The sequence below is a fragment of the Calonectris borealis genome, chromosome 1 (assembly GCF_964195595.1).
Source record: "Calonectris borealis chromosome 1, bCalBor7.hap1.2, whole genome shotgun sequence".
NCBI classification, from domain to species: domain Eukaryota; kingdom Metazoa; phylum Chordata; class Aves; order Procellariiformes; family Procellariidae; genus Calonectris; species Calonectris borealis.
In genome coordinates this window covers 57,669,252-57,689,133 of record NC_134312.1, presented here as the reverse complement: position 1 = coordinate 57,689,133, position 19,882 = coordinate 57,669,252, and the positions used below count along the sequence as shown (strand labels likewise).

General features: G+C 61.2%; 2 protein-coding genes across 2 annotated transcripts; both read right to left on the bottom strand.

Annotated features, from left to right (window-relative positions):
* Positions 1-1,511: 1,511 nt before the first annotated feature.
* Positions 1,512-12,061, bottom strand: SUN2 (Sad1 and UNC84 domain containing 2). The gene is made up of 18 exons (XM_075155202.1): positions 11,979-12,061; positions 11,366-11,523; positions 10,596-10,768; positions 10,314-10,448; positions 10,018-10,113; positions 9,733-9,826; positions 9,441-9,511; positions 9,057-9,181; positions 8,450-8,680; positions 8,290-8,367; positions 8,159-8,202; positions 7,541-7,706; positions 7,228-7,455; positions 6,168-6,252; positions 5,953-6,068; positions 5,601-5,768; positions 5,075-5,167; positions 1,512-4,960 (listed from the first exon to the last, which is right to left on the bottom strand). Exons 2-18 carry the CDS (start codon positions 11,491-11,493, stop codon positions 4,847-4,849), a joined length of 2,145 nt encoding a protein of 714 aa, XP_075011303.1. The 5' UTR covers positions 11,494-11,523; positions 11,979-12,061; the 3' UTR covers positions 1,512-4,846.
* A 2,298-nt stretch (positions 12,062-14,359) lies between these two features.
* On the bottom strand, positions 14,360-19,541 carry LOC142086619 (extracellular serine/threonine protein kinase FAM20C-like). The gene is made up of 10 exons (XM_075159880.1): positions 19,063-19,541; positions 17,399-17,574; positions 17,233-17,311; positions 16,654-16,746; positions 16,355-16,470; positions 15,871-16,051; positions 15,643-15,752; positions 14,879-14,960; positions 14,680-14,739; positions 14,360-14,594 (listed from the first exon to the last, which is right to left on the bottom strand). The coding sequence occupies exons 1-10, from the start codon at positions 19,539-19,541 to the stop codon at positions 14,360-14,362; spliced, it is 1,611 nt and encodes a 536-aa protein (XP_075015981.1).
* Positions 19,542-19,882: the final 341 nt, after the last annotated feature.

The window sequence follows — 19,882 nt, the reverse complement described above, 5'->3', positions numbered from 1 at the left end:
TGGAAAACCAGCAGTTGCTGCTTTAACGCTGAAAGCCAGACCAAGTGGGTTTGCCTGGCACTGTGCTCCTTTGCTGGCTACGAGAGGAGGCTGCGTTCGTAGTGACGGCGGGGGGGGCATGCCATGCCGCAGGAGAGCTGCCGCCGAGCCTCTGCACAGCCCCGACAGCTTTTACTCTGCCTAAGATTTAGTGCTTCTCGGCGGCAGAGTGGTGAAATGAGAATGCTTGCATGGGGTGAGCTACGCTCTGTGAGATGCGGACGTGTGTGTGTGAAGAGCTGCTACAGCAAATCGTTTGGGTTCAACTCTGTTGGAGACACTTTGCTAGAGGATGCAGTTTTAGCACAACACTTCCAGTGCCTGCATAAGCTTGTGCTTCCCCAGGCCCTCACAGCAATTTGCACCTCACCTGTCTCTGTAAATACAGTGGGACTCTCCAGGGCTTGGAATGGGCCTTTTCCTGCCTCCTCGGTTGATCTCAGAGGTTCATGAAGACTTTTCCTGCCCTGCATGGCTCTTTCCTAACAGGTAAGCATTGGGCTGGGAGCTGGTGGTAGCCAGAGCGAAGGCCCACCCAGCCCCTCTATTCCTGATGCGTCAGGCACTATGGACCCTGCGGGGAATGGAGATGCTGCTGGAGGTGTGCTCGCTCCTCTGCTCATGTCTGTGCTTGAGCCCTTGGTCCTGAGGATCCAATACGCCATCCCTTCCCATTTGTTGCCCATATCAGTTTTTCTGTCTGTTCCCTTCCCCATTTTTGTGTCCCTCCCCCAGCTGGGACACTGATGGTGCCCAGCATCCCTCCCCACAGGGAAAACAGGTGAGGGCAGATGCAGGGCCAGCAGGGAACAAGCCCTTCCCTAGGGTGGCTTCCTGCAAGGAGCTCTGTGGGTGCTCCTCAACACAAGCCTGCCTCTGGTTAAGCAGACACCTGTGTGACCCTCCTCAAGCTCAAACAGTCCAATTTCCCTTTTTGCAGCCTTTTTTTATGCTCTAGGTTAATTGTCCTCAGCATGAGGAAGTTAAGTATTTCTTTTTTACTTGCTCTTAGCTGCCTGCTGAGTAATTTACAGTCTATGTTACGGAAAAGAGAGCAACTTGCAGCTACCCTTAATTGTGGTTTGTGTCAGGCTTTGTCCTGCCCTCCCTGCTGCCCCAGACTCATTTGCCACTCCTCGGGGCCAAGCCAGGCTCTGTTCCTGCCCATGATAAGGCAAAGGGTGGACTGATGGCCAGGGATGGCTCGGAAGTCACTGTGGGAGGGACTGAGCACATAGACCATGGCTGTCACAGACTTAAGACTACTAGAAGTCATCAAAGTCCCAAGGAGTTTGAGTTTTTAAGAGTAAGTCTTGTTTTCATCATTGCTCCAAGCAGTTTTTGCATCCCAGAGCCTGCTCGATAACAAGGTGAAAACTGCTGACCCTAGAGTTAGTATGTCAGGCTGGAAAATAAGGATTTACCATGAAAACACATAGAAGAAGAGCAAATTCACCTGCAAAACACCCACAGCAGTTTTGATATAATTTATTTGTCTTGGTCTTTTTTTTTTCTTGCATAGGCATAAATTACAATCTGTTGATTAAAAAATAAAATGAACAAAACAGTGCAGCATTTGCAACAGGCTACAGCATCAAATACAAACTTGTCTCCTGCCTGTGTAACCATCTGTTTCTGCAGGACTATTTCGTAACACGTGTGTAGGGCAAACCAGGAAGGAGGGAGAATAGAGGAGGGAAATGGAGTCAGTAAGGGAAATCTGCTCTGACAGCTGTTTTGCATTTCTCTTGCCTCACCAGACTCATCTGCATCAGCCCTAGGATTAAATACCCCTGGGTGGAGATGCACATGCTGAAGCAGCAGTTTTAGGTGCCCTCTTTTCCTTTGCAGCTCAGGAAAGTGTTGCAGAAATCCCGCAAGCTGCTGGGGCGAGAGGCAGCTGGCCGGGCACCGATGCAGAATTTGGGTGCTGAAAAACCACACATAGCCCCAGCGTGCCTTCCTGGGGATCCTCACACAGTCGGCGTGGTGAGGCCTCCAAAACCAGCACTATCCCCTAGAGAAGGGCAGAAAGCCCCAGGGTGACCTCTCGCTGGTGTCTCCAGGGGGTTTTACCTCAGAACAGCAGAGACTTTCATCTCCAAAGGACAGGGCAAGCCTGCCCTGTAAAGCCACATGCTCCCTACCCCACAGCCAGCAGTTGTAACAGCCCCTTGGAAGGAGCAGAGACCCTGCTCCAACTCCATTCTAGGGAAAGAGCTCCCCCTTTCCCACCTCTCACCAGCATGCCCGATTTACCATGAAATCATTTTTTTCTTGGGCAAAGACCCTGTCTGCCCCAACAGCCCAACCCAGAGGCCAGGGAGCCAGAAGAGACATAAGAAAAGGGGTTTTCCAGCCTCGTGGTTATGGCATTTGCTCCAGCAGGCTGAGAACCCCAGGGGAGGGGGGAGAGCTTCATCTCTGCTCTCTCTTTATCATTCAATTAAATACAGGAGCTGCTCTGCCGAGGCCGGGACAGGTCTAGGCATTTATAAAAGCACAAGGCCATGCGCAGAGGGCACTCACGGACATGACTCCAAGGCAAGCGGGCAGCTGTAGACAAGTTTAAAATAACTTTGGCTGTGGATGCCAAGAATTAAGACTACGCTCAATATAGGAGAGAATTTGTCGTCACTGGATCTGGCTGCAGGTCTGCTTTCTCCCGGCAGCAGGGCCTCCCAGCTCTGCAGGGGGCTCCACGGGGTAATTTTAACCCACTGGAGACGGGTTAAACCCATTCGGGCTCACTTCCCTTGCCTGGAGTGAGAAGACCCCTCCAGATGCTGCCATCATCCTCATCCCCTCGGGCTGGCAGGGAGGGGGACAGGGCTCAGCGCCTCTGCCCAAGACACATCAGGGCGTGCTGAAGGGAGACACTTCTTCAGCCCCTTCCCCTCCTCTACGCCCCTCGCCCTACAGTGCTTCAAGCAGAGAAGGCCAGAGTGGGAATCAATTCATGGTGCTCCCCTAGTGCTCGCGGTGCCAGGGGAAGGATGATGCCAGCATCGGACAGGGCTGACACGCTAAACACGAGCCCTTTAGCTTTTCTTTCAACAAAACACAAGACAAATGTGGAGGCTGTAAGCGCCATCCAAGAACGTAAGCCAAACTAAGCGTGATGCAGGCAGGAGGTGGAGTGGCCAGATGGCCCTGGCACTCCTCAGCCCGCAGAAGGTCCCCGAGCATCCTTCCTGCAGTCCCCTGCCACGGCTCCCCCCAACCACACCATGGGTACAGACACGATTTACGTGCCCACTGCAGGCAGAATTCCCCATCCTGCTCCAGCAGCCAGAGCTCAGGGAACCGAGCAATGCCGGCGAGGAGAAGGCAGAAGGGAAAGGGAGACCTTCCAAGAGAAAGGAGGTCAGCCTGCGCCAGCCATCTGCCATCGGGGACCGGGAGGTGACGGAGGCAGCCCTGAGCACTGCAGGTGCGGGGAGACCCTGTTGCTCCCCAAGGTGCAGAAGCGTGCTGACACCTGCAAGCCCTGGGGATTGCCCCATCTCCCACCCAAGAGCCCGCCGAGGCACAGAGAGAGTCGTGCAGAGCACTGGGGCAGCAGCTCCCGCTCGCTGCGAACAGTCGCCTATATACAGATGCGGCCACGGGTGAGAGGCCACAGCCACATGTTGCAGTCTCGGAGGACATCTCCGGAGCAAGAAGGGCAGGAATGCCTCCAGCACCCCACCGAGCAGCAGTCCACAGAGGACCTTGTCTCTCAGGTCCAGCTACAAAGCCACCAACGACCCTTATTTTAAACAGCTCTGCTCATCTTATTCTAGCTTATCCTACTGCACGCGCTATTCTCTTATTAAAAAAAGCTCTAGCCCTCTCTGCGTCTAAGCCACTCACTCGAGCGGCACCACATAGCGTTCTCCGGTTAAGTAGAAATTGCACAGAAAAAAAATCTTTTTTCCTTTGTTACTACAAAAAAAATTTCCAACACCCCAACTGGAAAATAACTCACCTCCCTGCCCCCCTTAAAAAAAACAACCACAGAACAAACCCAAAAGGGGAAGCAGGCGACGGGAGTTTTCAATAGCATCGTCAAGCTTAATGCCGGGGAGCCGGCCAGCCGGGGTGGCCAACGGCATCGTCAAGACCCAACACAGCCGCCGGCGGCAGGAGGGCTTGAGCGGACGGATGGCAGCACCGGGGTGGGCTTTGCCACCAACGCGTGCCGAATTTCTCCCCTCCTGCTGCCCCAAACTGTTAGGTTTTATGTTAATACTTCGTTAATACTGTCTTATTTCCCCTCTGCCGGCCCAGCATCGGAGGTCTGGAGATCTTTACCTAGACCAACACCAAGGCAGAAATGACCCTGCGTGGAGGGGAGAGACTCGGTGGCCGTGACCGGTGGCTCCCACCCACTCCGGCAGCACTGAGCCGGTCATCGCGGTCCCGTACGCCCAAGCCCGCGTGAAGCACATTGCAAAGTTACATACCCCCTTCCCAAGCCCCGGTTACACGAGGCGCACCGTCAGAGAGGAGCAGGGTAACGGGGATGAGGGGCTGTGCAGACCCGATAAAAATTAGCTTAAAAAGTTAAAATGTCCGATACGCACTGAAAACAAGCCAGGCTGCGCTAGGACCCACGTGGGACGCTCTTGCCTCACCACCCCGGTCCTTGGAAGAGTGAAAGCCTCACCCCTTAAACACCAGCTCTTCTCCTCCTCGGAGGGGAGCAGCTTCCCGGGGCGGCTGCTGGCACATCCCAGGATTTCTACGTGCGAAGCGGCAAACCGGACAAATCCCCTCCTGCTGTCGGCCCGGCAGCATCCTCGTCCCGCACGGGAGCCGGGGGTCAGTGCGCCGGCTCCCCGTGCACGCGGAAGCGGTAGATGCAGGTGTATTCGGGGTGGCCCCAATTGCTCAGCACCCGGAGCTCCACCAGCTGGTACGTGCCCACGGCATCACCCTTGGGGAGGGGAGGAAGGAAAAAGCTGAGCCCTTGAGAGCTCTTGAGGGCTCAGAGACCCCGGGGGCCCCATTTTCTTCTCGGGGTCAGGTGCTACGAGGGCAAAGCGCTTACCTCCAAGTAAAACGTTTGGATGGGGTCACCATTCTCGTTGTAGGTGAACTGCCCCAGGAGAAGACCCTCCTCCTCTCCCTCCTCCTTCAAGGCCTATGGGGGGGCAGGGAGGCACAAAGGGAGAACCAGGGGTGGTCAGAGAGGGAGAACCGGAGGTGATGAGCGCACCCAGGGCAGGAGAGGGAGATGGAGACACAAGCGCGCTTGGCCCCTGCTCCTGCTCTTCCAGGCCAAAACAGACAAGCGGGGACGGGGGCCAGTGGGGAAGGATGGGGGGAAGACCGAGAGTTACACCCACTCGATCCCCTCTCTCCCAGTGTCCCCCAAAACCCTTCCCCCAAAGCCTGGTGCTCCCCCTCTCCCCCCCAGTAGTGCTTCTTCCTCCTCTTCAGGATAACACCCACCCCCCAGAGCACCCCACAGCCAGGTACGGGGCTCGCTAGCCCTCCCCTCCTGCGCCCTCCACCATGGCATCCTCCCACTGTGTCCCCCCGCTCCTCCCTCGGGTCCGTCCGAGGGCACTCACATAGACAGCGAAGTCCTTGGGGGCGCTGGGGATGGTCCCCTGGGGCGAGAGGGCTTTTGGGATGTGCTCCAGCGTCACGGCCGTGGGGCGGATGATGCTGGAGAGGCGGATGACGGCAAAGCCCTGGGACCCGCAAAACGCCCAGCAGTTCCCGGGGTTGACGTCTGGCTACGAGCACAGGAGCAAGACACCAGCAAGGTTATCGCCATCAGTGCCATTTTCTCCCCCCCGACATCAGCCTGGCCGCTTGCTTGGAGCAACAGCGAGAGCCCAAAAAAACCCACCAAGCCCACAGAAGAACCAGCCTGTCCCGTTCTCCCCCTTGGTGGGGTCTTGCCCCGAGGGTGCCCACCTGCAGGATGACACGGGGGGACTGCGAGTGGTACCACAGGGGGATGCCGAACAAGCTCAGCAGCGCCGTCCGCGTCTCGTAGGTCTCCGAGCAGCGGGTGTTGATGACGCTGGCCCCTGGGATGGAGAGGGGACAGCAGCGGGTAAGCCCCATGACACCCCTTCCCCAGGATGGCTGGCTTGTCCCAGGGAGGTCGAGAGCCCCCCACCACCTACCCGCCGACTCCAAGGCGTAGTCGACCATCCCCACGCGGTCCTCGCTGTAGCGCTTCAGGGCTTGACCCACGATGAGGTGCACTTGCTGCGGCGGGAGCAGAGGGCACAAGAGGGGTGAAGGGCTGGGGCAGGCGTCCTGCCGCCCACCCGCCTCCACCCCACGGGGACGGAGAGGGCACAAGGACCTTCCCACAGAACAGCCAGGGGATGAATCACCACAGCAAAAACGAGAGGACACGCATTTGGCTGGGAAGCTTCGTTAGAGGTTGCTAAAAATACCCCAGATAAGAAGCGCTGTGCAATGAAGGGGCGGCACCCAGGAACACTGGGCTCGCCTGTCCCCATCCCAAAGGGCAGACTGGTCCCGGATCCACCAGTGGCTACCAGACACAACCTGACAGCCCACCTGATCACCACCACAGCATCGTCTGCTTGTCGCCCCTACCCTATTCCATGGGATCCCCATCTGGAAAATATGGGAGCCCACCAGAGCATCCCTCAGGAGCCAACCCCAGGAGCTGGGACCCTGCAGCACCGCTCTGGGTCTAAACTTTACGGTGTGCACAAAGCCTGCGCAAGCTGCGGGGCTGCTAATCCTGCTTGATCCCTCCCTCCTTGGGGAATTGCCAACAACTCTTTCCAAAGCAAGCAGGCTCATTTTTTCCCGTGGTGTCATTCTGCTGAAATGCTTTGCCCCAAATGACTCTGCGGCGCTGCTGAAGGAGGGAGGTAAGCAAGATGTTCAACCCATGGACATGTTGCTGGCACCTGCCCTGCTTCTGGGTGAAAGATGCACAAGCAGAAACTTGGATTTTAAGACAAGCAAGAGCCTCGCAGGCATGCGGATATCACCACCTACGACCCAGGGGAGGCTGATGGAAGAGAAGGGATGGAGGAGTTTCAGGTATGCTCTTGCCAGGTGGGATGCGAGTCCGGGATTGATGTCCCAGCTCTAAGGGCTGTCCCCCGGCTCAGCCATCTGCCAGGCACGCGTGCCAGCTCCCCCCAACACCGTGCCTGTGGCCACCACCATGTCCCCAGAGCTCAGGCCAGATCTCACCTCCTCTGTCACCCCTGTGGTCCCCCCTTGCCGCAGGGCTACTCCGATGCTGGCCTGAGCATCCCGTGCCGACAGCCTCCGGTCCTCCAGGACTTTGGCCAGGATCTTGCGCTCCAGGGCCTGGAGCTCTGCTTGCAAATCTTCCCGCTGGAGGACAAGGCTGGCAGCACCGTCCCGCTGGGGCTGCGACAGGAACCGGCTGATCCATGCCGGGAACTGCGCTTCCACCTGAAACAGTGGGGACAGAGCTCAGCCCCAGGGCAGGGACCCTCGCGCCTCCCTCTGCCAAACAGGGTGGGGACCGGGGACTCACATCAGCCCGCACCACCTTCAGCTGCTCCAGCATCCCCTCCACGTGCTTCCCCATCACCTCCTGGTCCGACTTGAGGCCGGTCAGCTCCCTCCTCAGCGCTGCCACCTCCTGCTCCAGCTTGCCCACCTCCCGCTGGAAGCTCCCTCGCAGGCCCTCCTGCGCCGAGCTGTGCCGACAGAAAGGCAACAAAATCATGCGCCAACAGTCCCAGCTCCCCTCTGCAAACTGGGGGAGGAGGTTCATCCCCCATCACCTATGCTCATCACCCCATCTCCAGCCCCAAATGGTTTTAATTCCTGTGGCAATGACCCCTTCTACTGCATCCCGCGGGGCCAGCTCACCCCTCAGCTGAAGGGCCACGTTCCCCATGGTGGTGCAAAATGACGGTGGCGAAGACAATTTGCTGCAATCGCCCTTTGAGCCCTGCTGCCAGCCAGGGCACTTTCTTGTCGACAAACCCACGTATCCACCCCTCCTCTCCCGCCCCAAGATTGTACCTCTCAACCTCTCCTTTCCTCACCAGACCTGGAAACCCCTCCCAAGCCTCTGTGGGCATTTCACCCTGCTACCCGCCTGCCCCGAAGAGGGCGGCAGCTCTGCCCGGACAGCCAGTGTTACCTCTGCCACTCCGAGTTCAGCTCCAGCAAGCGCGCCTCCATCTCCTGCCAGGAGAAGGGGAAGGGGTGAGACCTGTGATGCCGGTGGTGAAGATGTCCTGCCCGGGTACCATCACACGCTCACCCCCTTACCTGAGAGGCTTGTGCAATCTTCCCCAGGCGCCAGTCTAAATCCCTCTGCACCTGGGCTCGGAGGGCATCCAGCTCGCCCTGCAGGGTGAGGAACAGGGGGGAACATCAGAGCCCGACCCCGCATGCCCCCATCTCCCCTTGTGCCCCCCGCGCCCCTCACCTGGAGGTGGCTGGTCACATCGGTTCGGAGATGCTCCTTCAGCCCCGCGTCCCGGCGGTTCACCAGCCCCTCCAGCAGCGCCAGGACGTCTCCCGGGGGCGGCTCTCCCCCCGCCGCCACCGCTGCCGCCCCCCGCCGCAGCTCCCACCGCAACACCTCGGCCTCCAGTGCCTCGAAGCGCTTCTCCAGGGCCTGGAAGCGAGCCAGGAGCCGGTGCTCACCCCACAGCCCCTGTGGCAGCAAAGGTAGGGCACGATGCAGCCCTCCAGCAAGGTGCAGACCCCCGGGGGGCCGCTTGCTCCACAGGGACCCCTGTGGAAGGGGACCCAGGCCACCCGGTCCCCAGAGTCAGTGGCATCTTATTCATCTGCTGCTTCTCAGGAGAGGACAGATGTTCCCCCTGCTCCATCCCTGGGACACCCCGAGAGTGAGATGGCCACAAGCTGGGGGAGCTATTTCCACCAGCACAGAGCCACCATCTGCCCCATCCTCCACCACTTCCCCATCCCCTGGAAGGGCTCCGTCAGCCACAGACCACACTGTCCCGGCTCTCCCTGCAAGGCACCCACCCCACCCGGGCCACCGCCGTGCCTTTGCTGAGGCTTACCTGGTCCAGCGCAGTCAGGTCCCCTGCCTGCGGACCATCGGAGGAGGAAAGCTTTCCAGCTCCCCACCACGGGAAGGCGGGGAGGCTGAGCGTCGACAGCCCATACGGGTAGAAGTACCAAGCTCCTGGGCACGCAGGGGGATGAGATGGTTACAACGGCAGGCCGGTAACGGGCCACAGCGGGGGACAGGGTGGACGTGCAGAGGCTCAGCCATCAGCATCGCCTGGGGTTACCAGGAGGCCCCAGCACAGGGGTGCAGATGCACCAGGGTACCAGGAGCCACGAGCACTGAGCTTGGAGCCATCGCATCCCCTGGGAACAGCGGTGGGGTGCTCTGCACTGCCCCAGATCTCAGGGCAACAGATCGAGCCAGGCCAACTCACCATAGGCGGCAGCAGCGAGGAGCAGGAGGAGCAATAGCAGAAGCAGGGACCTCTTCAGCCACGGGTAGCGCCTGGAGCACGGAGAAGAAAGAGGCGCCTGCAGGACTGCAGCCACCTTCCCCCACCGCAGCGCTTCTCTGGATGGGGGCCAGAGGGAAAGCAAAGCCCAGCCGGGTTTCGGCACAAGACACCCACCCCATGTGTGCCGGGCTCTGCAGGATACCCCCTCTCTGGGGTCCTGCGGATTTTCCCCACGCCTCTCCCCATCCCGGTGTCCTACCGCCATGCTCACCTGGAGAAGGGGACGCCGCCCAGGCGGGGAGCCGCGCCGGTGAGGCGGTGCCAGGCAGCTGCCAGCCCCGAGAACAGCCACCCCACAAACCGAACTGCCGGGAAAGAAGCTGAGCCTCAGGCAAGGTCCCAGCAGAGATGTCCCCTCTGTCCCCAAGGATGCTCCCACAGGGGGATAAAACCCCTCCACCCGATCAGGGAACAGCACACATGGCACGGGGGGAAGGGAGAAGCTGGCAGGGAAGAAAGGTGCTACTAGAAACCCCCCCGCCAGCCCTCCACTCACCCGGGGAAGTGAGCACCTGCCAGAGGAAGGAGCCCACCCGGGAGGCTGCGGTCCTCAGCCCCGACCCGGAGCTACTCTGGCCTGAGTAAAAGTGACCTAGAAAGGAAGAAGCGAGGCGGTAAGTCACCAAATGGAGCCTGCATCCCTGGGCATCGCCCAGAGCAAGGCTTTGCACAGGGGGAGGCATGCAGCAGGGGGGCTGGCAGCATCCTGGGCAGAGCCAGGCCCTGGCTGGTCCCCTTGGGGACGTCTCCCCCAGCATCCCTGCCATCACAGAGAGGCTGGTGCATCCCTACCAGCGTAGTCATCTTCTGAGGAGTACCCAGATGAAGAGGCGTAGGTGTCATACGTCTTGCTCTCCAGCAGCCCGTTGATCTTACTGGACTCGGTGTCCCCTGTGCCTCTTCTCCTCCTGGTGGAGAGCTCCCCACCTGCCCTCAAAACACAGTCCCCCTGAGAAGCCACCCACAACCACCTTCACAGGGGCCAACCCGGTCAGCCGGCCTGGGGGGCTGCCCCAACACCCCCCCGATGCCCAGGGAGGTCCCCAGCTGCTGCAAGAGGGAGGGAGGGCTCACCCCAGTACGTGCTGCTGTCCAGGGCATCGTCCAGCACAGAGCTGCCCAGGGCGGCGAGGCCCCGGCTGCCCCCCAGGTAGGACTCGCTCATCAGGGACTCGCTGTAGTAGGAGGTTTGGGTGCTGGGGGCAGGAGAAAGGCGCTTTGTGCTGCTCGATTTCCTCCTGATTGTCCTGCCGGGGGTGAGAATGGGCTCATCAGCCATGCGTGATTATGGGGTGGGGGTCATGGTGCACCCGCGGGGGAGAAATGGGGAATTCACCCTAATCCCTCGGCGGGCATCACTTCCCTCCACCCCCCCCCGCCGTACCAGATGGCGGTAGGTTTCGAAGGGTGCAACCGCTGCTTTGCAAAAGGTCCTCCCGCCCGTCCCCAGGCAGCTGCCGGCACCACTTCCGCTCGCACCGCTGCGGTTTTCCGGCCCGGCGCTTGCAGCGCACCTCCCTCCCGCCATCGAGCCAGAGGCGGCCGCGGCTGGGAGGAGGCACGCAGCCGCCCCGAGCCGCCCACGGCAGCCTCCTGTGCCGGGGCAGCGGGGCAACGCAGAGGTGCCAGGGGTGGGGAGCACGGGGCTTTTGCCAGAGCGGGGCACAGCCAGTGCCAAGGTGGCCGGCGGCCATGCCGAAACACAGTGAGCTTGCCGCCTAGCTCCCTTCTGCAAGCCGCCCTCATGCCTCACCCTGGGACGGTGCCTGGTCCGTGGTGTGGGATAGAGTGTCCCTGTCCATATTTGGGAGGGGGGACCCCCCCCACCCCTGCACCCCACTAACCTGCCAGTGCTCTCCTTAAAGGGGAGCTGCTGGCCCCCCAGCAGGGAGCTGCTGCTGCTGCTGGTCGTGGCATCGTCGTCCCCGGGGTAATAGCGCGTGGTGACAAGGCGCTGGCTGCGGCGGGACATGGCGGCGGCACGGGGGGGGTCACGGTTCACCTGGGGGGCCGGGGAGAGAGGAAAGTGTCAGTGGGAAGGGACCCACCTGGAGGGACCCCACTCGCGGGGAACCCCACCCCTGCGATAGGGGTCCCGGTACCTACCGAAACCCCCTCCCGTGCAGGCGGCCGTGGTGCGGCGGGGGGTGCTCCGAGCCCGCCGAGGGGCACCTGCTGCCCCGGGCCGCCCCCGCCGCCGGGGCCGGGCCGGGATGGAGCCGCCCGCCCCAGCGCCAGCGCGGCCGCCTCCCCTTATAGGGTTATAAACCCCCTTCCCTTCCTCTCCCACGGGCCACCCACGCGAGCACCCACCCGCGCGCAGAGCCGCTGCCCCGTCGGACCCTCTGCACCCCCCCCGGCCCGGCTCATCTCCCCCCGGTACGAGCCAGCCGGCCCACCCGCAACTCCCCTTCCCCCTCCCCAAACCCGCCGTGCCCCCACCCCACGCAAACCCACCAGCAAGTCGCGCAGAGCAGGAAGGCAGCCCACACCGTCCCTCTCGGCTGCCGCCGCCGCTCCGCTCCCTTTTGTTTTGCAGGGGAAGGCGGCCCCCGCCCCCGCCCCCCTCCGCTGCCCCCCCTCCCCGGTCCCGCCGCCACCGCCCCGCCCCGCTGCACCGCGCGCGCGCGCCCGCCGGGGCTGCCGCGGGGGGGCCGCCACCGCCCCCCCGGCCCTCGGGCCTCTTCGGTATCCCCTTCTTTATTATTATTATTATTATTATTATTATTATTATTATTATTATTATTATTATTATTATCGCTATTATTATCGCTATTATTATCGCTATTGTCATATTATTATTATACTTTTATTTTATTTTATTATTATCAACATCATTTTGGGCTGCCAACCTGCCCATCCCCACCCCATCCCCACCCCCTGGCTGCCCACGGGGAGCTGGTCACCAAACGCCTCCTCCCCGGGGGGTTCCCTCCAGCCTCCATGCCCACCAAGGGCCGCAGGCAGCCCGGGCAGGTCCCCCCTCCATGCCCACCCCGGGCAGGTCCCATGGGTGATGCCGGCCCAAAATGGGGGCTCCCAGGTGCAGGGCTGTGCTCCGACCCTGTTTAGGTTTTGCTGGGGCAGCCGGTTTGCCAGCCCGGATGGGGTGGGAAATACCCGGCACCCCCACGCACCACCCGGCACGACGGCACGGCTGAACCCGTCCCCGCGGCACGGGCAGCCCCACTTGACGCCCGTGTGCCCACGCCGCCTCGACCGGGCGGGCGGGTTCTGCTGCTCCCCGGGCCCGTGGCCTCAGACACGCCGTTACCATCCCTCTCCCCCCACGGGCGGCCAGGCCGGCTCAGCAGGGGGATGCGAGCCAAACCCGGCTGCTCCCATGGGACCTTGAATGCGCGGCGGCACAGCCGGGACCTTGTGCAAACTCGCTGGGCTGAGAAAACAGCCGCCCTCCCACGCCCCGGCTTCTAAATCCGACAGCACCTCGGAAAATGATTTGCCTGGGAGGGCTCAGCGAGGAGCGGGGGGACCGGCCGCCTGTGTCCGGACACAGTTGTGGGGCTGCATCCGTGGGGCTGCATCCTTGGGGCACGGGGTGGGAACGGCCCCGCCAGCTTTGGGTATGGTGGCAAAAAGGCATTTATAGAAAGGGTTAAAAAATATGAAGCCGGCAGAAGGGGAGTAACCTGTTGCAAAACAGCCCCGAAACCTTTTCCTCCCCATGCCGGGGTTTGGTGCGCTCGCCGAGGCAGAAGCAGGAGGACGTGCCGCCGGCGTCGGGGGGGGCACGCCGCAACAAACCCCGATTCAGAGTCCCCGGCCCTGTTGTGTAACGCGGACAGATCCTCTTTGTCTCCCCTTTTTTTTTTTCTCCCTTTCGAGCCCATTTTTTGTTCCGGCCTAAATCTCCGCCTGGCTTTTCCAGGGCAGCTCCATCTCCCGCTGCACCAGCCGCCCTTTTTCACCCTTTCCTGCAGCTTCCCATCGCTCCGCGGGTGACCGGCCGGGCCGGAGGACAGCTCTCCTCCCCAGTGGCACCTTTATCTCTGGCCATGCCGATGCCAACCCTGTGCCCCGTCCTGGGGACACTGGCGGTGGCCTAGCGATGGCACCTGCCCCAGCTGATGTAACCCTGCCGCAGATTAACCCCCCCGGGAGGCTCAGGGGATAAGCTGGGTGCTGAGCCACCGGGCACTAAATAGGGTGCACGGACCCGGGTCAATCCGTCCCCTCCCAAGAGCCACTTTTTCGGGCAGGGAGGGAGCCGGCGGCAGTTCCCGGAGGATTTGGGGGGATGCTGGGAGGACAGTGGGGCTTGTCCCACCTTGCTGCACCCCCGGTGCTGCGGCAGAGGTGGCGATGCTGGAGCCGAGGGGGTTTTTGGGTGGGCGTGGGAAGAATGGGGCAGGGATAAGCGGTGAGTGGCTGGGAGCTCATGCCTCAGTTTCCCCACACTGGCAGCGGGGAGCCTCAGCTCTCTTTTTGGGGGTCACCAGGGCATCGCTGAGCGGGGGGGGTCAGAAGGAGCTTGCCAACTGCTCAAGTTCGGCAGCTCTTGCTGGGGAAAGACAGGAAAAATCCCTACCCTTTCCTAAAAGGCTTTGGAGGGCTGAAGCGACACGTCCAGGCACGCACGGACAGGCCAGGGCTGGGAAAGCAGCTCTGGTGGGGGGGGATCTCAGCTCGTGTCTCCACTAGGCCAACCTTTTTATTTAAATACCCTCCCCATCCCGGCTATCCTTACAGCCCGCTTTCCTGGTGCATTGTGCTGCCGAAAGCCGACGCTACACGGAGTCAGAGCTGCACGCCGGTCCCCGTATCGCCCTCGGCAGCTGGCCAAAACACCCCAACCCAGCGGGGTACCGAGCCCTCCATCACACCCGTGACCCCACATCATCCACCAGCACCTCATCCGGGCGGGCTGCTCCAGCCAGGCAGCGTCCCACCGCTGCCAGCACCTTCCCCAGGCGTCGGTCCAGCGCTCGCAGGTGGGGCTCGGCCAGGATGGGGGCCAGGGGGTCGGCGGCCAGCGCCTCCCGCAGCAGGTCACTCAGGCGGTAGGGCTGGGTGGCCAGCAGCTGCAGCCGCAGGTAGGTCGACTTCTTGATGCTGCCGAAGATGAGGAGGGAGAGGTTTCAACCCGGGGAACCTCTCCCCGACAGCAGCTCTGGGGCGGGCGGTGGGAGCCCCTTACCTGCAGCATTGCCGGAGGGGGGCCAGGATGGACGGTTCGTCGCGTGAGTGCGTGCCGAAGCTGGGGGGAGAAGCCCGCCGGCCGGTGTCAGGGCAGCATCACGCCGCAGCTCAGAGCCCAACGCAGGGCGCGTTTCGGCAAGATCCGCGGTCTCCCCCCACCCCTTTGCTGGGATTGCTTTCCCTCCGTCCCGCTTTACCCGCGACCGTTGTCCAGGTGAAGCAGGAAGGTGTCGTTCCCAAATTTCTCGAAGGTCTCGTAGTGGTGCCGGTCCATGTTGCCTGCGGCAGGGCAACAAATTTGCCATCGGGTGGTGGGCCAGGAGGTGGGAGCAGGGACATGGAGCACCCTCCTGGTGCGAGATCGAAACGCAGAGGCTGGGGAAAAGGGCTGAGGGCACCTCTAAGGTGCCCGTCTGGTGGCCATGGCCATGGGGGGAACGCGAGCAGAGCCCCCGGGGCCTCCAGGCCCCTTCTCATTCCAGCAGCCCCGTGGAGGGACAACAGCGGCAAATGGAGCAGAAGTAACGGCAAAGGCACGGCTGCGGCGGCCGGGGACGAGGAGACGGGAAGCTCTCCAAGTCAGATGATGGTGGGGGGACAGCGCGGGGAGGAAGGAGTGGCCCCGGGGACGGGAGAGGCAGTGCGAGCCCCGGGGAGCATCACCGCCAGCCCCGGCTCCACAGGGGCTGCACGTGGGAGCTTGCTGGGAGGCGCTTCCCGTGCCCGGGGTGTTCAGCTGGGATCTCCCCGGCATCTCTCGTCCTTTGGCTTCTGCCTGGGGTGTGTGCTAATGGCACAGCCCTTTGCTCTGGTTTTGGGCAAGAGCGCAGCTCTCTGCAGCCCAAGCAATGGTTTGGCCAACAAACCTCGCAGGGTGCGGTACCGCAGGACACGGAGCTGTTTGGGTCCCTCAGTCCTGAGGGGCCCCCGCAGCCCCCAGCGCCAGCACGGCGGGGCTCACCCATAAGGAAATCGAGGACCGTCATGTCGATGAGGTCGAGGAGGCGATGGCCCCTGTTGTAAGGCGGCGTCTCTCGCACCTGAGCGCAGTAATTGGGGTTCAGCTCCCACCTGCAGGCATAGGCCGGGACGGGGCCGTGAGAGCGGCCGTGGGGTGACCCCCTCCTGTCCCACGGCTCTGCTGCCCCATGCCCCCCGTGCCCCCCGTGCCCCCCGTGCCCCAGCTCACTCAGCCTTCTTGCTCTTGTGGTAGGAGCGGCGCCAGGGGCTGCGCCAGGAGCGGCGCTTGGCCAAGGTCTTGTCGGGCAGCAGGGCGGCCATGGAGCCCTCCAGCCGGTCCGGCTTGCCGCAGAGGGCGTGCTCGGTGGAGCAGTAGTAGGAGCACTCCCCGTAGAAGCAGACGTTGCCCGCTGGCCATGGGGACAAAGCAAAGGTTGATGAAGAGCAGGAAGGCAACGAGCCTGCTACCCCCATGCAGGGTGGTCTGGCAGGCAGCCAGGTGAGGATGGTCTATGCACCCTGGCCACGTGCCACCAGCAAATGGCGAGGAAGGCCTTGAGGAGCAGAGCCCCGTGGCAGGGGACCCGGCAGGAGCTGGAGCAGTCCCCAAAGGGACGGTTTGCCCCACTGCAGGGGGAGGCCGGGCAGGAGCTGGCTCCAGGTGAGCTCCATGTGGGTGGCTGCAGGAGAGGATGGACGGCATGAAAGCTCACCTGGGGAGATGAAGAAAGTCTTGGCCAGTTTCTTGTCCGTGGTGATGTCACGAATCTCCTTCGTTATATTGACCAAACGGCCAGAAACTGGGGGGATTCGCCGGAAATCCAGGATCCTGAAACACAGAACTTGGAACAATATCTTGCCGACCCTGGCTGGTTTTCACAGCGAGTTATTAAAAACACCATGAGATGCAGGTATCCCTCGCAATGGGGAGGAAGAGGTGGGATGAAGGAGCAGCTTCTCTGCTGCTTTGACATCACGGGAGGGCAGAGTTGGATGCAAAGCTTGTGCTCACCTGTCCAGGTGGAAGGCTGCAATCTCTGCATTGTGCCGCTCAAAGTCCGAGAAGTAGAAGAAGTCGATGGGGGTCTCCTGGTCCCGGGTCTGCCTGGGAGGAGAGGGGACAGCGGGGGTGATGGCCATGGATGGGGTCACTCCAAACCACCCCTCACCTTGTGTCCCTGGTGCCACTGGAGACACAGACAGACCCAGTCTCCTCCAGTTGCTCCCTGCTGGGCGATGCGGCCCCAAACCCCCCAGCCAGGCCCCCAGGCACCCCCTGCTCCCAAGCCAAGGGCTGGGAAGCCCTCATGGACTGGAGGGTTCTGGGTGGTCCTCATGGGCCATCTTCTTCTTTCCACCACTGGAGGTCACTACCCCATCACAAGCTGCACCCAGTCTGCCGCAAGCACTACCAGGGAAGGCGAGGGGAAGGGGAGCATCCCGCTCGCCTCAATTTTGGGGTGGGGGGGCTGAAGCGAGGCAGCGCACGAAGGATTTCTCCATTTCTCCCTCCGTGGTCTCCTCCAGCCACTCCTTGCCAACTAACGGGACAGTGTGGGTGGGGTATGGCGTTGTCCCTGGCTCTACTCACTTCATGGGCTTGAAGAGGGCCTGCCCGTAATTCGGAAATGTCATGATGAGCTTCAGCTGCGTCCCACCGGACTTCTGGACTGAAAGGGGGCACATGGGGATGAGGGAGGCGGGCAGCAGGCAGCAGGGCAGGGGTGTGGGCAGGGGTGCAGGCAGGCAGGTGGTACCCGAGCTGACGATCCTCTGCGTGGCCAAGTCCCGGAGAAGGGTGGGCATCAGGGGGTCCTGGCGGGGGTACAGCTCGTAGCGGTTGATGCCGATGTGGAATTTAAGCCAGGCAGGGTAGGTGTCGTAGGCCGTCTTCCCTGTCGGGAGGAGCGTCTCGGCTTTACTGCTGCTGACCCTGCAGCCCGACAGCCACCGCCACCCCAACAACAATGACAGCGTTTAGTTGGGACGGGACAGGTCCCACGTCCCCAGGCCCTTCCCAGGAGCCGGTGCATGGAGGGTGAGGCGGGGGGAAGGCCCAACACAAGCCCTGGATGGTGGCAAACCCCCCTGCCCTGCATGCCCTCCTTGGGGCTCCTGGCACCTGGGCAGATCCCACCCATGGCTGGTGGCTGGGGAGATCCACCTGCACGGCCGGCGGGGGCTTGGTGTCTTCCCTCGCATCCCCCGTGGAAAATCCCTGGGGTGATCCTGCTCCTCTCATCTGTGCCTTTATTTCCCTGCTGGAGCAGCTTGTCTTGCTGTTTTTCCCCAAGGGATTAGCTCCCGGGAATACAACCGGCTACACCCCCCCACATGCTCGCTGGGGACACACACGTGTCCATAAAACAGGAGTGGAAGAGCAGGGACTTCCCAGCCATCCCCAGCACTGACCTGAACTCCCACCCTCAATGTCCAGTTCCCCTTGGATGGGTTTATTGCAGACCCCTGGTTTCCCCGGGGGAATGAGTTTGGGTAGCACTATCTCTGTGCCTCCTGCAAATCTGCAGTTTGCTGGCATTCAAAGGGGGGCTCCTGGGGGTATCTGCCCCCCCCGCACCAGCACCCACCGGCACTGCAATGGGACAGTCTGGCCCAGGGCATCTATAACCTAAATCCACATCTTTCTCTCTAGGAAAATGCAGACTGTGCCCCAATTTCATCAAATCAGCCCCATCTCCCATGGTTATCCACAGGCGAGGTGGTCCTCAGAGACATGGCAAATGCCCAGTTATGGAAACCAGCTCTTAAACCGGCTTTTATTCTCTCCCAGTTTTAGCAGCCACCACATTTGGAAGGTGTGCTTTTCGTAAGAAAGCTGCTACGTGTTATCGACACTAAAGCTTTTAATATCTTCCCTCCTAATTAGGGGTTAGTAGACCAGTGGTAAAAATAGGCGGCTGGCAGTGGTGAGCTCACCATACGGCCAAGCCTAAAGAGGTCAGGCGATGTCCTGCGAAATGCAGGACGGGAACGGTCTCACGGTTAGAGGTAACCTACATTGCAGGCTTTGCACCTCCAGCGTGTCGGGAGAGGGGGATAAAACTGGTTAGAAAACTGGAGTGGAGACTTCCTCATATATAGAGGGAGAGACCAAAGGCTAGTCTGCATTGGGGAAGGAAAGAAGACAAAGAGATCATCTAAAAGATACCCTACATAACACTATGAATAATTCAAGAGTCTCCTTTGGCTTCGCCGTGTGCTACAGGCTCCCAGGTAGCAGCCCAGAAATTCAGGGCTAAGAAAGGATTTGAGGCACAAGAAGAGCACGCTCAGCAGTTGGGGCCCCGCCGGGGTAGGATGCTGATCTACGGCAGGGAAACGGCATGTTTGGTCCCTGACGCTTGTCCCCTCAAACCTGCGTATCCCCCAAAAGCAAGTCAGGGCTGAGCTCGTTCCTCACCATTCGTCACTCCCGCTGCTGCGCAGGCTGAACTTCTCCATGGGGTTGACGACAAACAGCTTGTCTTTCTCTGTCACCTCCGGGATTGGGATGTTGTAAAGAGGATGCTTGAAGAGTGCCGCCAGCTTTGATCCCTCGGTCCACCCCGCATTCTCCTCTCCGCGCTGGTGCCGGAGCCCCGGCTCTCCAGCCCTTGCGTGCGGCTCCGCTCCCTGCAGCTGGGAGCTTTTCTCCAAGGAGCCATTGCTGCCACTGAAATCCTGAAGGATTCGCAGGCTCAGCTTTTTGGGGCTGGCCAGCACGGGGCTGCCTGATGGGACACCCGAGGCTTTCGGTGCTTTCGCATCACAGCCACAGGGCCTGAGGGCTGCGGGGAGAGCCAAATCCATCGCCAGGTGCACCAGGAGGGCCAAGAGCAGGAGAAAGAGGAGGCTGACTTTAAATTTCCTTTGGAAAAGTGTTCGCAGCCGGCACCGCATCCTTCCTTGCCAGAGAGGAGGCAGTGGGACAGGGCGGGAGATTGCAGCGGGGGTTTAACAGCGCTGATAAGGGGCAAGCTGGCACTGCCAAGGTTAGCATGAACGGGGCAAGTTCCAAATCAATAGCCGCAAGACTGGCTTGGGGACAGCGATGGCTGCAGATAACCCCCACACTGTCCTGTCCCTCTGTGCTGTCACCTGCACAGGGCTGCAGAACATTTCTTGGTATACAGGGCATTAAAGCGGTTCTGCCCCTCTGCAGCACCCACCCTGCCCAGCACTACGCAGCCCCATTCCCCATGTCCATCATATCCGCACATTGGTCTCCTGCTGCTCAGCCA

Coding starts and splice junctions, on each gene's coding strand:
- LOC142086619 (XM_075159880.1), bottom strand. CDS start 19,541: ATGCGGTGCCGGCTGCGAACACTTTTCCAAAGGAAATTTAAAGTCAGC. Junction 17,312..17,398: donor GCAGAGGATCGTCAGCTCGG/GTACCACCTGCC, acceptor GCCCCCTTTCAG/TCCAGAAGTCCGGTGGGACG. Junction 16,747..17,232: donor GCCCTCTTCAAGCCCATGAA/GTGAGTAGAGCC, acceptor CTCTCCTCCCAG/GCAGACCCGGGACCAGGAGA.
- SUN2 (XM_075155202.1), bottom strand. CDS start 11,493: ATGTCCCGCCGCAGCCAGCGCCTTGTCACCACGCGCTATTACCCCGGG. Junction 8,368..8,449: donor ATGTGACCAGCCACCTCCAG/GTGAGGGGCGCG, acceptor CTCACCCTGCAG/GGCGAGCTGGATGCCCTCCG. Junction 6,253..7,227: donor CCACAGGGGTGACAGAGGAG/GTGAGATCTGGC, acceptor CTCCCGCCGCAG/CAAGTGCACCTCATCGTGGG.